This window comes from Sphaeramia orbicularis, chromosome 3, assembly GCF_902148855.1.
Source record: "Sphaeramia orbicularis chromosome 3, fSphaOr1.1, whole genome shotgun sequence".
Lineage (NCBI taxonomy): Eukaryota > Metazoa > Chordata > Actinopteri > Kurtiformes > Apogonidae > Sphaeramia > Sphaeramia orbicularis.
The window spans coordinates 4,076,779-4,094,339 of record NC_043959.1 but is presented as its reverse complement, the minus strand read 5'-3'; the positions used below and the strand labels follow the sequence as shown (position 1 = coordinate 4,094,339).

Genomic DNA, 17,561 nt, shown 5'->3' with positions numbered 1-17,561 from the left:
ACCTACATAGTGTGTAACTCAGAACCATTACAGATCACACACCAATAAAACACACGCTCGGCTGCCGTCACCATCACCACCTGCTCTTTGACTCGTCACAACAAATCACATTAAATCCTGATATTCAACACCAACGACTAGTTACACATCCAACGTATACCAGAAACATATTCATTATCCAACGTCATCCTTTGACTTCATCATGTCATGCATGTACATCGACTGTATACTGCTATGGCTGTGTGTTTTTGTGACCAACAGTCTTTGTTTTTAGCTCAGTCTTCATGCTCTTCCCTTAATATTTCTCATTGTTTTAAGACATTTACTCCTCTTTATTCCCTTATAAAGTGTCTTATTCTGTAAGGAAAGACTTAATCTACAATAATTATAAAAAAGCTGTTAAATCATGGTGACAGTCACATCAGCCTCCACACATTTTTCAGGTGAACACCATCTCCACCGGGTGGTAACATGTAGTAAGTAACACAGACAGATTAAAACATCAGGGATTTGATGCTAAATGATAACTGTGACGAACTTAAGTGCTTTTGTTGTCATCACTGTTTAGATAAAAACTCCCACTTTTTATACATAATATATTCTTACATATATATTTTTGAAAATCGTTGATTAGTACCTCTGTTGTGGTTGGTGTCTAAGCTTTGGGATCAGTCAAAGGCTCAATATGGATGGAAACTGGATTGTGTTTGTGTAAAACATCAGGAAATTCAGCTTCAACAAAGACCTGTTGTCTTTCATCTCAAACAGGGGATTTTATTAATGTCTGGAATCTTTTACATTTTAAAGTGCAGTTCATAGTCATATTCATGAATTCAATTACCAAAAAGAAACACAAGACTATATTTATAACTGCATCGTGATATAATATACTATATTATGTAAGACTCAGTCTGATGACTCATGGATGGAGGAATTCTCTTTTATTAATTCTGTTTTTGTTGGTTTGGTTTCTTTCTTTGTATTGAGCTGAAGAATAAAGTGATTTTCCCTCTGAAGATCAGTGAAGTTCATCTGTAGGCTTATTTTTGTATAAAGGCATCTACTTTCAATTGGTTTTATTTTTGTTCTTCTACTGTTCAAGATGTTGATGCCAAATTTGTGCCAGGAAAATTTGTGTAATAATTCCTTGCCCATCCATTCTATATTTTGCTTGCAACCCTTTTTTTTTTTTTTTTACAATTTAGATTAATTTGTACAATCCCAAAAATTGTAATACATCGACTTGATTCATAAATCTGTGGGATTTTATTATATCTTTAAATTACAGGGGTTGATTTATGTATTCTATAAAGGTGCTGCAAGGCAATCCCAGACAAAAACCTTGCTTTCACCATAGCACATATGGTAAAGAGGTTGTATATTCATAGGACATAGTGCCATCATGTGGCAAAGAAAGTATTTTACAGGATGGTGATGGGGAAGTAATAAAGTCTTTTCTTTTTAGTCACATACAAATAGAACAATAATGAAGAAACTGGCTTTTGTGAGTAGATTTTCATGTCTTGTTTAACTGACAGTTTATCACTGAGTGTTGGACATACATAAAACAAAAAAAAAGATACTAACAAAAATGTGAATCTAATGATGAAAATATTAATGAAAATATTCACACAAACGTCCTTCTGATTCCAAGCTTTTAATGTAAAAGACAGTACAATACAGGATTTGGTGAAACAAGAAAAAAAGATTATTATTTGCTCATTTGTCTTTCTCCTTCTGCTCCTTCTCCTTCTTGTCCTTTTCCGCCTTGGCCTCCTCTGCCTCATGGCGTTTGATGAGTTCCTCCACTTCTTTCTGTTTCAGGACCTTGATCTTCGTTTTCCCGTCTTCGCGCGTCAACGTGGCGATCTCCACTGAAACAGCAGATGTAATACAACACCAGGTTAGTATTACTGTCAGCATTTATTTAAAGTTTATCGGAGAAACACAAGAAGGTCATAAACAAATTGTAGAATTAACTGATAAATTCACTATGAAACAAGTGTGGATGGAAATTAACTGAACAGAGCACAGAATTTGAAACTTCACTGGTGTTATATGTAGACCTTCATTACAGATATTATAAAGAAATGTTGTACAGTAAATCTGTGCTATTTCTCCATTTAACAGAGATAATTATAGGAGTGAGTAAAGCTATTTCCCATCAGTCACTATTGTGTTTACCCAAAATGTCTGTTCAATCTGAAGTGAACTTATGAAATGTCAAAAAAAAAAAAAAAAAAAAATGCGATTTATGTGTCTCAGTCTCAGAGCACATAAAACTAGGCTGTAAAATGCAGTCAGAAGGGGGCGCTTTAGACTTACATCTTACACATGGCTGTAATAAAATGAGTAGAGGAAGTAGGGAACATTGTGCTATTTTTAAATGGGTGATATCCTCCTAAGACCAAGTGAGAAAAGTTTTTTTTTTTTAACATTGAACAATTGCCTTGATTGGAAATGACATTATACAAGTTTTTTCAGACACTTATGTATGGAATATCCTTTGCAGTGGACAAGGGTTTTTTTTCCGTGAAGCTGTGAAACTCTTCTCCACTACAGTTGACAAAAATGCGAGGCTGGGTCTCAGGAGGCTATAAAGGAATTACCTGGCATCATCATTCAGACTACCTGTTGTGTTTTTGTTACTAGCAGCCATGTTTTAGTGCCTTGTGGGAAAATCACAACATCCACTTGTCATCTGTCGGAGTCAATAAATTCCACATCAGTTTATTTAACAAAATTATTTCCACTTCCCATTATACCTAACCCCCTCAAGCCAGTGTAAACATTTTAGCAAAATGTATGTTTTCCATACACATTTACAAAAGTGACACTTTAAATCATGCATAAGTCATTTTCATGGGCGGGCACATTTTATCCTTAAGTCTAGACAGAATTCTGCACTAAGAAAAAGAGAAACACACGCTAAAGAGAAACGCATGTTGAATGTACAACCAAAACAACAGGTGCTGTTCAAGCCTCGACTGTACCTTTCTCTGCAGAAAGTTTGCTGACATCCATGGTTTTGTTGAGGACTTTGACAGCCAAGGCCAGAGCAGATGACAGAGTCATCTCACCTTCTTTGTAATCCTGTTTCAGCATGGACACGGCAGCCTGACAAACAAAGAAACCAATGTGAGTGATGTCTGAAGAATGACCTTAAAGAGGCATCTACCAATTTACCTCAAAGAATAACACTGACATTATTTTATATTATTAATGAATTGTATCATAATTTCACTAAAAGCTACATGTTTTTTCTTTTCAAACTGAAGAAAATATTTGTGCAGGACAATGATAATTTCCTAAATGCTGTTAAGCTGGTTTGGTTCAAATTTATGATTTACACATTTCATAATTTACAGAAAGCAAAACCCGAATCAAGTTCTTGCAATATACTGCCCAGTCCTAAAGAATGACTTTCATCATTTAACTATTATTCCAATCATTTCTGACTTACAGCACTGTTGTTGCCGATGCAGGTTGCTTTCCAGCCTCCATAATTGCCGCTGGGGTCACTCTGGTACAGCTGGAAGCCATAGTGTTTGTCCCAGCCCATGTACAACAGAGAAACACCAAACGGTCTCTTTCCTGTTAGAACAAGTCATTAAACTGTTTAAAGACACGTAACTGTATCAGTGTCGGTCACAGACAAGCTTTTGTGAATGCAATTCAATCACACATGGAAAATTGGTCTCTTTGAGCTTTACAGTGTACAAAATACAACAACCTCAGTCCTGCCCATGAAAAGCGTGACAAATTTGAACAACTTGACAAGTTTTGGAACAAATATTCCCTTAAACTCAAGAATGAACTGATGAGATTCTAGTGGCCGAAGATCAAACCTCACAGAGCACAAGTTCTAACAATAGAGAGAACTGCATGACCACATTATGACGCACAGATAGTAGTGATGTCCCGATCTGGATTTTTTTGCTTCCGATCCGATTTTTGGGATTAGTTTTGCCGAAATCAATCCAATATCAACTTTTTACAATGAAATTTCAATTTAACTTTGGAGTCATTATTTATAGGTTATTATAGAATTATTTTACTTGAGATCACACTTGGGCTGAATGTGGAACCTGAACTAAAACAAGTATGACACCTTTGACTCTTAATTACTTTAGTATAACTTTTGCACTTTCCAAATTCATACTGTCAGCCAAATTAGAACCTTTGGCAGGCCAGTATTTGCCCGCGGGCTGTATGTTTGCCACTGCTGTAGTGCGTATGTGGACAGGTCCGTCCGGGTATTATATGGGGGTATGTTCCGTGCCATTAGTGACGCGCGGATCAGTGAGTTACTTGTGGGGCGGGTTGAGTGGGTCAATAGAATGTCAGTTTATTTGCAGGTCGGGTCGGGTCAAATAATTCCACAAAAGCCCCTCGGGTTGAAAAAAACCCCAATTTGCACATCACTACCGTACGTACCTCATAACGAGAACGCACAGACCGTAAAGTGAAACTTATAGAAGCTTTACTAATTCCTATAAGCCTCCCACTGTTCTGCAGCTTTTCCCTACCTTTGGAAATGTTAATTTGAGGGGGCAGGATGTTTGTTTCCACCCCCCTAGAACCGGGCCCGGATCGGACCAATCTCATGACTAAATCCAATCCGATCTTCCAAAAAATGCCAGATTGGCAGCCAATATGGATTGGGACATCCCTAAAGGATAGTGGACACATCTGACAGAATACAGGTGTCTGTTTTTTTAATGAATTGATATAACATAACATGATAATAATTAAGTTGTGATCAAGATACTGATTATAAATTATTAACTGCCTTGGATGTCAAATCAATAATCAGAATCTGGCCAGCTGCAAAATTCATTACATCAGTCACCACAAATGACAAGTATTACTGCTGTGGCATTACCTCCAAACTGAGTGTAGGCTTGCTTGATGTCACACAGGGCAGTTACCAGCTGCTCACAGGGGATCGGCTCCTGGTACTGCAATAAATATCTGAAGAAACAATTAGGAAAAGGTCATCAAAATGGAAATTAATAGAAAGGTGCATTTTTATTTTAATGTTCATAAAGTAATCTTTGTATTTATATTTATGAACTGTTCTCATATGTTACTGGACTAACTTAGTAGAGGTGATGGGTTAAGTTCTCCTATAAATTTACCTCTGTGCAATTAAACGCAATTCATTTGTCAGGACATTAGCATCTGATGTAATCCCAGCAACACTGCAAGCCATATCTCTGAAAGACAATCACACACAAGACACAAAATATGAGATGTTTTGAAATAGACAAATGAGTATGGGCCGAGTAGAGGACACTGAACATTCTGTTCTTGCTTTGCAAAACTCACTCGTTGAGTTTGTAGATCTTCTCCGAGAAGAACACCTCATCCAGCAGCTTGTGGATGTTGCGTCTCTCTGCTGCCAACAGCACTCCATCGTTTGCTAGAATTCCCAGGCATGTGCCTGCGTGACCGATCGCCTCCATGGCATATTCCACCTGATACAAGCGCCCTTAAAAAAACACAGTCAGCAAGTTTATACTTCGCAAACAAGTCAAACTTACAGGGAGATAATGTATTAGAAATGAAGACAAAGTAATCTAAACACAACGCATACAGTCTCTGCTTCTTCTATATCAAACTACACTGACTTTGTAGCCCCTAAGCAGATACTATGGAGTGAAAAGTGTTCTGCCAAAGTACTGCTCTGAAGGAAATACAAACGACAAATCCACATCCATTGGAAAAAAATCCGATGTTATAAATAAATCGTTTCACTCAAAGTCACTTGAATTATGAAGTTAAAAAAAACTGTTTCTTACCCTCGGGGGAAAATATAGTTGTCCGGGAATCATATCTGCGAGACTTGATGGCAAAAATGAAACAAACTTAGTTTAGACAAACAGTACAAAAATCCCTCAGAATCACAGTAGTGTAATACATGAGGAGTTTAACAGATACTTACCATTTTTTCTGTTTCACGGGAATTATCCTGTAAAATACAAATGATAATTATTACATAGAGCCTGCAAAGGAAAACAAATAGAAGAAACGTTTCAGCCTGGCTAAAATAAAATAATGACGGCTAGCTCTAATTTCAAAGAAACGAAAATTAATGTCGTCCTTCTTATTATATTTTGTTAACGTCTAAAAGGTCTTAAAATAGCTCTGAACGCAATATTTTACGCTCAAATGTCCAGTGTTGTACAATGATACAAGGCGGCTAGCTAGCGAGCAGATGAAGAGAATGAATCTGCAATATCGGAGCATGCTACATGGTTAGCATTCGATCTAGCCGGCTCTAAGTAAAGATAATGTAGAAGCTGAACGGTGTCGGGCTCAGTTCCTGCTCTTAAATGGGCCCAAAATGAAAGAAATATGTGGTAAATAGTGAAACATATTTTAAAAATACCTCGTCGAAACGGGCTAAATTAGCGTACCTCTCCTCAAGCTCTGGTCCAACACTTTCAGTTTGCTGTTTCTTCCGTCACACCGGGATGCGGAGGAGGTGGAGTAACGGCTCAGCAGCGCCACCTTCCAGTGGGAGGACCGAAACTGATGGTGGGATGTGGACCATGGTGGAAATGGGGCTTGACAGGTCAATATTTCTGATACAATGATAGTCTGAAAAAACATTTTTATTTGGACTTTTGTAAGTAAATGGATAATTGAAATTCTGTATTTAAATAGCTTCACATTTGCTGCATTTACCTTAACTATCAAGACTAAAACAACTGAAAGTACAAGTGAATTATTTGTGCCCTCAGATTATTCATTCATTCATTTATTTATTTATTTATTAAACAACAACCACTTCAACAATATTTTCAGAAAAGGTCTGTAACAAGGAGGGAGTTGGGGAGTATGTTTCCTGGGAAAGCAGATGGCCCTGATAATATTTGTTAAAGGCTCTTTTAGGACTGTTGCTGTATGAATCTTTCTGGACAGAGACTTTGCAGCGAAAATGAATTAAAACACTGGTGAGGTTTTAGGAACTTATATTTAAAGTAACAGCCTTAAATATCTAATCTAATATCTAAGGTGGGATTTTTACATAATCATTGTCCTGTTTTATTTTTCATAGTTAAAACTTACAAACAACAGTTATGATACTGTGTTTGCACAGCCTTGTTTATTTATTTTAAAGAACTTGAATCATGAACTTGGGAAATAACTGTTACATTTGATTTATTGACGCAATATATTTCCTATAACTTTGAGAGAAATGTATCATTCTCAAACAATAAGGACAAATGTCTGTGCAAAAAGATTTACTGAAAAATGATATTACAGCTAAAAAGAGTAAGAAATATATACATGCAGACTATTTTCCTAATGGTGTCATATTATCTCTTTTCTTTTTTTTTTTTTTTTTATTATTACTTTACTTTGTACACATGTTCCTTCTGATAGATTCAGAGTAAATGCAGTAAATGTGTTTATCTAACTCTGATTTTTTTTTTCTTTGTGCCAACATAACAAGTCTAATGACCTCTGATCCCTAATTAGCCATTCATGTAAAAGCATTCAATAATGAGACTTCATGAGCATCCTATAAGAGATTATATCCTTGTAAACTGTTCCTACAAAAGATATAAAAAGGACATCAGTGTGGATTGCTCCTTTTGTAATCAATCAGAAGAAAATGTATATCATCTGTTTTGGTTCCTGTCCCTTCTCAAATATTTTCTGGCAAGATGTCTGTTTTTTTATTTGTCAAAATATTGTTTCGGATTTTTCTTTTAGTTATTCAAAAATATTGTTTGGTATTTTCTCATATCCTGCTAACAAATCAGATCAATATTACATAATCAGTCTAATTCTATTTTTGGCAAAATACTACATTCACAAATCCAAATTCTCAAATCTCAAACCTTCCTTTTTAATTTTTAAAATTGAGCTTACTCAATATTTTTCAAATATTCAGTACTCTAAAAATAGAAAAGCTATCAAAACCACTGATTTATGTAACCGTTTTGAACTTTGTGTAATTTGATATATTGTTTTTGTTTGCATGTTTTGTCCCCTGGCTATGTTCTGTTCTGTTCATGTCATGCTATCATATTAATATTGCATTGTACTTTTCATGTCCTTATTGTACTTTGTATAACACTGAATAAGTAAATATTTTGAAGAAAAAAAAATCCGATAAGAGATTACTATGATTAATAATTGCTTTTTGTTATTGAATAAGTAGCTACTCCAGGGTTATAAATACAGTGAAAGGTAGACGGCGTTAGTTTCCTCCAGACACATGGCGGCAGTAGTGAGACATGTGAAAGCTTGAGCAAAAGGAGAAGAAGCAGCGCGCGGTGTCATTGGCTGTTTGATCCTCATGGCGTTTTGAATGAGACGGAACAGACCTGACATTTAGCCGACTGGCTAAATGCTACGTAGGTGTAATAATCTACCGTTCATTTAATCCGTTTGGATGTTGTTGTTCGGGATTGTGTTCGCATTTCTAGTCGGCTGTTGACATGATGTGTGTAGTCAGACTGATGTTAAGGACTCTGAAATGAAATACACATCCGTGTGAGAAGGTAAGCGGCTAATCCTAGGCACTAATGCTAACACTGCCTGGAGCTAGCTTAGCCAACACAGGCTCGTTACATTCATATACACTGCAACAGATAACAGGTGTATTTTCCTCCGCTCTTTGTCCTGTTGGGTTTTACTTCCTTTGGTTGGTTTAACGGGTGTTGTTAGCCATCACATGACTGGAGCCGCGGATCGAGGTTGGCTTCAAACCGCTCAGGGAACACCATGTCCTCTGCTCGGTGTTGTGTTCACGATCAAATGCAAATATCTGTAAATTTGGTAAGCGACTATGAGACAGAAACATTTTGTATCATACAGATATCATGACACCAATAGACTTTGTCTCATCTGCGAGGATGACACGGTTAGCTTTAGCATATAAAGCAGTCCATGACCTTTGAACCGACAGCAGAGGTAAATGGAGACAGTCCTTGTCCTGTAGTGCCCCGCTGACATGCTGTCCACACTGGAAAATGACTGACAAGCAGGATTTTATCAGTTATGTTCGCCAGTTCTAATGTTATGATTGATACTCACGATTGTATTCCAGTGGATATTAACTGTCATAGTTGATTCACCTGTCGGTTCTTTTCGACTAATTGATTCAAGTAAAATGTCAGAAAATGGTGAAATACTGTATAACGATCAAGGTGACGTCCTTAAATGTATTGTTTGGCTCATATATTATTATCGTCACAGCAGAGGAAAAAAAACTAAATATGCACGTTTGTTTAATCTCTGGTCATGAATCTGATATCACTCTGCATTTAAATGTCATTTTGCACCTTCATGATACAGAACATCATAATTAATTTTGCACCTCAAAGTTTAATTATTCTTTTTTTTCATCTAGGGCTGTTGTTATACTTCTAATGTATTATGTATAGTGTGTTTTTTGCTGTTGTGTTCAATTTAATTTTTTTTACTGTGTGCCATACTGTTGCTGCACTGTAATTTCCCACTTTGGGATGAAGTAAAAAAAACAATAAAGTACATTCGTCCGTCCATCCTTTACTGCACTTATCCTCTCACCAGGTTTTATCGAACACTTGTGAAGTGTTTCATATTGTCTGGCCTACTAGTTAGGAACATAGGTCACACTAAATACTCACTGTAGCAATTTAATTCTGATTTGTGTATTTATAATACTGTGCACAAATTCCCTATATTTTGCTGTTTATCAGAAGAAACAGAAATAAATATGTCTGCAGAACTGCAAAAGACTGTTTCACTCACATTACTGTATTTCATGTATGCAGTACAGCTGTACATATCTTAGGTTAATTTCTCCGCTCTTTTACATTTTTATACACTGAAATAAGTTTCACAAAATAAGTGAACCAATTTACCACAAACTGAAGTCCGACCATTAAAAAAGTTCATAAAATCTTGTTCATGCTACAACAATGGTGCACTGGCATCAATGAGATGTACTTCTTTGGTGTTTTGGTACCAACCCCTTTTTATGATAGCCTAATAGCTTGTCATCGTTTTTAGGATTCTATCAGGGTCTTTTATTTGTGTTGCACATCACTGAAAAGCTGTTTCCTGACTACATTGTTGTCACATGCAGGAATCTTTCTGATGAGGGGGCTCCTACTGCTGGCAGGATGCAGCAGAAGAGGAACATCCAGATCATTGAGTGGGAGGACCTGGACAAAAGGAAGTTCTACTCTTTTGGGGTGTTCATGACCATGACCATCCGGGCCACCGTCTACCCGGCCACGCTCATCCGCACTCGACTGCAGGTGCAAAGGGGGAAATCACTTTACAGTGGCACTTTTGACGCCTTTTTTAAGATCTTGCGGGTGGAGGGTGTCCGAGGCCTGTACCGCGGCTTCATGGTCAACACGTTCACCCTTATCTCAGGTCAGGCGTACATCACCACGTATGAGCTGGTGAGGAAGTACGTCTCCCACTATTCTGAGGATAACACGGTGAAGTCGCTGGTGGCCGGTGGCTCCGCCTCTCTGGTGGCTCAGAGCATCACTGTTCCTATAGATGTTGTCTCCCAGCAGCTGATGATGCAGGGACAAGGGGAGTACCTCACCCGCTTTCGACTTAATTCTAACACAGACTCTGGAAAACCCAAAAGAGTTTTTGGCCAAACCAGGAACATTATGGCTCAGATTTTTGCTGCTGATGGTTTCCGGGGCTTCTACAGGGGATATGTGGCATCTTTACTCACCTATATCCCAAATAGTGCTGTGTGGTGGCCGTTTTACCATTTTTATGCTGGTAAGCAGCTGGTTTTTATGGTACAAAAAGCCATGTTATCCTGCATTTTGATAATGGGTTATATTTTGAATGTCCATTTTTACATTGGTAAACACAAGTCTTTTGCATTTGATTCATTAGTTGTTGGTGTGTGTACTGTTCAACAGAGCAGCTCTCTAAACTGGCTCCCAGTGACTGCCCTCATCTGATTCTTCAGGCTATGGCCGGACCACTCGCTGCTGCCACTGCATCTACTGTCACAAACCCAATGGATGTGGTTCGGGCCAGAGTACAGGTAACTGTTGATAATGTCTGATACGGAATCAAAATAGTTTAGTATTATTTTCTACTTCTTAACTTTCATTTCAATTTGACTCCTTGTTTTCAATTTTTAAGTGAGTTTTGACTTGGTTTTGGAAGTGTTAGGTTTAGGTGTTAGGCCAGGTAGTTTTTATTAGTTTTACTGTTTATATTTAGTCTGTTTTTGTATTATGGGATATTGGCGTGTTGAGCCATGGGGATGCATGAGTTCTAGATGTGATAGTTTTAATGCTGGGGAGAACTTCATTCCCTGTCATGCAGTGTGGTACGGCGCTTCCCATCAACCATCATGGGCACAACAACGTGATTGTAAGGCTATTGTATTCCAAAATTACTAATATCTTCCAAAATATTGGTCCCATCAACTCACGGAGATATTTAATGTGGAGATGGGACTATCCCTCAACTGTAGGTACCAAATTGGCCATTAAAAAACATTTCAGTTTCTCAGAATCGTGCAGATACTCACACACACAGACGCTCTGAGACCTTCCAGTATTATGATATAGATTAATCAGGAGAGACGGATTCAGGAAAATGTATGGTGTCACAGTTGAGCGCTTTCTCCCACATTTGCCAATGTGATGCAAGGTATGGGTGTCTTTGCATGATAGATTGCTTAATTAAATGTTGCATAGTGGCATCAACTGTCTATTGTGTTATTTTGAACAGCTGACTTTTACATTCTGTTTACAACATAGCATAATGTGACATGTATGTAGGAATGCTGTACATGAACACCGGTCGTGCGCACATTTGATCATCTTAAATAAGTAATATTTAAATTAAATAGTAATATATCTGAATGAAGACCATATTAATTTTTTATAATCATCATAGCAGGACTTGTATATTTCTGTGCCTCTTTTTTATCTGCTCATGGAAAAGACTTATAATAATAATAATAATGATAACTTTATTTATATAGCACCTTTAAAAACTAAGTTTACAAAGTGCTTTCAGAAAAAGCAAAAGTGCACAACAGCAGAATAAAAACATAGCAAACAACACAATAAAAGAGATAAGTACAGCAAACACGAAATCATGACTAACTTTGAATGTATCATAGTGGAGAGGGCAGAAATAACAGAACATGATGCTATCAAATGCTAAATGAAGGAGTGGAATAAAACAGCATCATGTATGTCAATATAAATGAATAACCAAAACAAGGTAAAATTAAATATTCAACATTAAAAAGAGACAACATCACATGGAGGCAAGTCTATAAAAATGCATTTTAAGAAGTGATTTAAAAGATGACACTGATTCCACAAGCCTTATCTCCTCTTGCACAAAGGAGACTCCTGTGCATCCTCACTAATGGCTGGTCTCCTTTTGAGATGCATTTGGAGACTTAAGACGTCCTTCAGGATAGTTTGCTCAGATTGATCTTCAGGCCACAGGCAGGAGGACAATAGCCAAGGCACAAAATACACGAGTGTAAATGTGTGATGTGCTGCCATCTGCTGGCGTAAAACTGACAGTGGGAGAAACTGGAAGGACATCATCTGTACAAGGCATACATTTGAAAAAATGTACAAAGATGAAAACTGCAGATCTTTTCTGAATGACTTTGTTAATTTTATCGAGTTTTATAAACTCACAATGCAGTTTGAGGTGGTTTTTGTTTTTTGTGAAGCTCTTTTGAAACACTGTTTTAGTAATTCCCCATAGTAATCAGTAGTCTGCTTACACAGTTCATTTTGTGTGTTTCCATAACTCAAGTTGGTGCTTCTTGTACTTTGAAAAACATCCATCTCACCTTGCTTATGTGTCTTTTGTACCTTTTTAGCTCACCGGCCGATAGGCCGTGAGCTGGTGTGAAGGCGCTGTGTCCAGAGTCGTCTTCATCGCCTCTTTGTTAGCAATTTTTTCAAACATCGTCTCTGATGAAACTAGTGGTGGGATTCATTTAAAAAAAATATGTAGCTTCATTGGGACAGTGTCTACAAAGTTTGTTCACAGTTTTGAGAAATTCCAATTTTTAAATTTTTAAAAATCTGCCTTTACTTATGGGCCATATCTTGATGGTTTATAACATGTAAATGGTTAGAGATATCAATATAGTTACTGTTGAGCACTGACAGGAAGTCATATATGGACTTTCATCGGGTCCGTGACCTTGAAGAGCCAAACACAAGGTCACCAGTGTTTAGATTTCAAGTCTTCTCCAAAACTACTGGTCAGATTAATTTAAAAAAGTGTATGTAGCTTCCTTGTGACGATGTCTACGTCACTGTGTAAGTTTGTTCACAGTTTTGACAAATTTTTATTTTTGACTTGAAATGTTTATTATCAATATAGTTTCTATTGAGTACTGATAGGAAGTCATATATGTACTTTCATGTAATTTGTTGAATCATCCTCAAGTGAAAGTACCACCCACTTTTATTAGGAGGTTGATATCCTGCATCAAGGCCACAGGACTCTAACATAGCAGCCAACTCAAGTTGTTATGCTTTATTAGTATATTCTATTTATATTATTTATTGCTTTTATCTCTTCACACTTACTTTCCTTTTTTGCAAGTGTTTTTTCAAGAGTCTTTTTGTATGCAACTGAGCAACTGTGACCAAGTAAATTCTCTTGTGGATCACTAAACTTTGTCTAAGTATTGATTCTTGATAGAACATGTGGTTTACTACAGGGACACCTGTCCTATTTTTCTAAGTTGCTGGTATGTGGTTCACATATTTGCCTTTCTTTAGGTTGAAGGTAGGACTTCAGTGGTCGAGACGTTCAGACAGCTGATCGCAGAGGAAGGATTCTGGGGAATGACCAAGGGACTGTCAGCACGCATCATTTCCTCCACACCCACTGCCATCGTCATGGTGGTCGGCTATGAGACGCTAAAAAAACTGAGTCTCCGACCGGAGCTGGTGGATTCCAGACACTGGTAAAAAAAAAAAAAAAAACCTGCACTGCCTAGTTCTGTACATGGACCATGTGGCATTTTAGTCCTGACTTAGACTTTGTATGAAAGCAGTGGACGGGGGGAAAGACCACCTGGGGAACAAAATGGAAACAGACACACTCCTCGTTCATGATAAGATGAGCTTCATTTAAAGACGCACTAAGGAAAAAGAGCCAAGTTTTCCAACATTAAATTACATTAGATTTCATGTTGAGTGAGCCCTAGATTCATATGCATTATCAGTTGTTCTGCAGCTACACCAGGTTTGTGCTTTTCAGAGAAGTTATAGGTGGTCACTGCGATGTTTTAACTGTACAGACTATACTTTTATTTTTGTCCTTTGAAAGTTAATCTATGCTCTACAATCATGTTTGAACGGTGGGGAAGAGTGGAACTAATCACTGACAACGCTGCTGCTGTAACCCACGACACTAACCTATTTTCAGTTGGTTCCTACATAAAAACCTGGTTTTGATCAGGGTCGGAGACAGGTCACATGACTCTTGATGACACATCGACCATTAACAGTAAACAGATGTTTCCAAAGTGTTGGTTTCCTCACCAAACAGATCTCCCATGTCTGCGCCACAGTTTCTTTTCTTTGCCTTTTAAGCTGCTGCCTTCATAGTGTGAAATCAAATCCACTACCTGCTTTTTTTTTTGCTTTTCATTTCTTCAACGTGAGAAAACCAGCAGTTTTAGACTCTAGTAACATCCTACAGCCTCTGTGTTCTGGTTCTGTCTGATTTGCAGTTTTCAATCCTGAAATCGTGACTCAAAGTCATGCATAGGGTACAACATTATGATGTATTAACAGTGTTTTTTTATTATAATACTATGCTTTCTCATTGGTATCATACACATAAAGTGGACTTCTCCTGTCATGCTGTTATGCTGAGGAGAAGTCGGCTGAAGGATAACATGGCAGTTTCCCTGTTGTGAGTGCAATAATGTAAATGTTTTATCCTTTTTCGCACAAAATGTGATTGTATACTTGTAAATTGTGTGAACAACATGTCTTTAAAATGTAGAAAATCTAATTTATTTTCTCTTATTTTTGGGTTGTTACCACAGAATCATCAGAGTTGAAAATATCATTGTATTTTGGGTTACTCTGTTTATGTGATAATGATGAATAATGTTTAATTATTGTGGGTCCCATGATGAACTGGGACACTCTTGAGGATTAAGTGGTTCAGAAAATGAGTGAATGAATGATTGTTGTGACTTAAATATACACATTGTTCTTTTTATATTCAATGAATCTTCAGGGAAGGTGGATGCCAAATTTACTCAAATAAAAACTGAGTCTCTCATCATGACCCTGGGTCAACATGAACAAATAAAGTCTGGTCCCCAAATGCGAAAAATATAGTAATAGCAAAAATGCGGAGAAAAAACCCCTTTGCCATCAATTTAACCTATGTTCACCATTACATATTTAATTTAATACAGTCAACAATATAAACAATATGTTCAATATCAGTTGTCTTAAGTATTCTCTGATTTCAGTCACTGCAGGTGTGTGTGTGTGTGTGTGTGTGTGTGTGTGTGTGTTTTATCCAATAGTGATGGTAATGCATTAAGTGCTGTGCTAAGTAAATTGGATTCTATCCACTGAAACTTGAAAAGGCTTCTGTTTTGAATAGGTTAAGGAAGTGTTGGATTAAAACCACAATGAAACGGGTGAATAAAAGAATTAAGACTATTTCTACTTATTAAACAAAGGAAATAAGAAAAAGTAGAATTGTTCTTCAAATACAGGCCTGGTACCTTCTGCAGCTGAGGGAAATAAAAGCCTGGGCCACTATTTGAGGGAATACGATGTGGAAATATGGAGTATAACCTCAGATCTGATCAGTTTGTAGAGTTGATGGTAGTTTTTCTTTAAGTTGGTGCAAGTGACAAAGATGTCACAGCAGAGATTCTCATGATGAAGAGAGGATGATGGTGATAATGAGAATGGGCCTGTTCAGTTCCACTGAAGGCACATTCTTGAGTCTGATGTTCTTCCACAAAGCCATAAAAGCCCCTGAATTCTTCAATTAGCCTACTTAGAAATGTACTCAGACTGCACCGAGATATGCAGTAACTAGAAACATTTAAGGGAAACCAGTTTTCATGCAGAGCTTCACTCTGACTTGTTCTTTCACAGACATGTTTTACTAACCCCTTCAAACCTCAGAGACGGAAGGGAAACCATCGTCTGATGGCTGTCTCAAATTAAAATGTTTATTTTCTTGTCACTTCCAGTCACTCCACATGTGTGATTATGTTGTCACTGAGTCGGCAGTCATAAGTCATGTATTGAATACATGTGCTGATCATGTGTTGTCCTGATGTCTTGTTTTCGCTGCAATAAAACATGACGCAATCTGAGTCTGTGACTGAGTTTGTGATGTGTCATCTCGTTGGAAGGAAGAGCTATTTCTGTTTTGATGAAAGTTAAAAGGATAAAATTTAATAATGTGAACTCTTTAACCTGGCTTCAGATAATGTTCATAAAGAATCAAAATGGTGTGAAGAGCACTTAGTTGTCAAATATGAAACTGTTTAGGCAATAATTTTGAATTTATATATTTAAAAAAAAAAGAAGCTTTTTTTTACATTTTAATAATTTTCAAGTTCCTTTCCTCTTCTATGTCACTTAACTGAACATTTAATACAAAAACACTGGAAAAGGGAGTACTTCCTGGGCTCTTTTTGGACAGGGACGTACTGTAAATGTGCTCAGAAAACAACAAGGCCCTCTCTTAAAACTGTTTGAGTACTTTCTATTGTCACTGCATGATCATGTTAGATCTTCTAAAACATATTTTTGTATTGGTCTGGACTGTTGGCTCATTTGCTCTTTCTTTCTGGTGAAGTCTTGACGCTCAAATGCTTTGTGGTTTTAAATGCTGTATGGTTTTAAATGTCTACTGTGACCGTGTCATGACAATATGCGCCTTTGAGTGCTTTGTTGATTTCTGAGGAAACTGAACATCTTTGGATTCTGGACCAACAAAATATTTGAGGATTTCATCTTGTGTTTTGGGAAACAGTTGAACTATTTTCCAACATTTTATAGATCAAAGTGTCATTTTCAAAACTAAGGAAATTCATGAGAGCAGCTTGAGGCTAAGATGGTATAAAATACATGTTAAAGTATGACGTCAGCAAAACTCAACAGAATGGGTCTAATTAAAGTAAAGTAGATAACAGCGTATACATGCAACACCGGAGTGATTCCTAATTGGAGAAATGATTATGGAGTATATAGGTGATCTGAATGGGAACTGTCTATAGTTGACGTCCCCTTCGGGTCAAAGATCTCGTGCAACAGTTTGTATAGTCTGGTTTAATAACTTGTGTCGGGCTGATTCTGAGATGTTGGAAAACCACAGATTCCTATACTGAAAATGTTGCATGGGAGGAGAGGATTGGATTGAACTGTAAAAATGAGAAATAATAGAAGATTTTGTAAGTTTTTGTCCAGATGGAAGATCTTGACAACAGTTTAATGGTGAAATGTATCTGCCCTTCCCATTATTGTAATCAAATAGCTGTTTATTATATCAGCATTTTCTTTTATTTTTGGTTTCTT

The 17,561-nt window shown here is 37.1% G+C and overlaps 2 protein-coding genes across 3 annotated transcripts; one reads left to right on the top strand and one right to left on the bottom strand.

The window, feature by feature from the left end:
* Positions 1 to 1,641: 1,641 nt before the first annotated feature.
* Positions 1,642 to 6,505, bottom strand: psma4 (proteasome 20S subunit alpha 4). 2 transcript variants are annotated; one of them, XM_030128617.1, is made up of 9 exons: positions 6,423 to 6,505; positions 5,948 to 5,974; positions 5,805 to 5,847; positions 5,332 to 5,494; positions 5,142 to 5,219; positions 4,886 to 4,974; positions 3,464 to 3,594; positions 2,994 to 3,117; positions 1,642 to 1,874 (listed from the first exon to the last, which is right to left on the bottom strand). In XM_030128617.1, exons 2-9 carry the CDS (start codon positions 5,948 to 5,950, stop codon positions 1,720 to 1,722), a joined length of 786 nt encoding a protein of 261 aa, XP_029984477.1. In that variant the 5' UTR covers positions 5,951 to 5,974; positions 6,423 to 6,505; the 3' UTR covers positions 1,642 to 1,719. The 2 variants fall into 2 exon arrangements, with proteins under 2 accessions (XP_029984477.1, XP_029984484.1); XM_030128624.1 differs by having other exon boundaries at positions 6,395 to 6,488.
* A 1,799-nt stretch (positions 6,506 to 8,304) lies between these two features.
* Positions 8,305 to 16,354, top strand: slc25a44b (solute carrier family 25 member 44b). The gene is made up of 4 exons (XM_030128570.1): positions 8,305 to 8,522; positions 10,094 to 10,758; positions 10,905 to 11,032; positions 13,770 to 16,354. The coding sequence occupies exons 2-4, from the start codon at positions 10,131 to 10,133 to the stop codon at positions 13,959 to 13,961; spliced, it is 948 nt and encodes a 315-aa protein (XP_029984430.1). The 5' UTR covers positions 8,305 to 8,522; positions 10,094 to 10,130; the 3' UTR covers positions 13,962 to 16,354.
* The last annotated feature ends 1,207 nt before the right edge of the window (positions 16,355 to 17,561 follow it).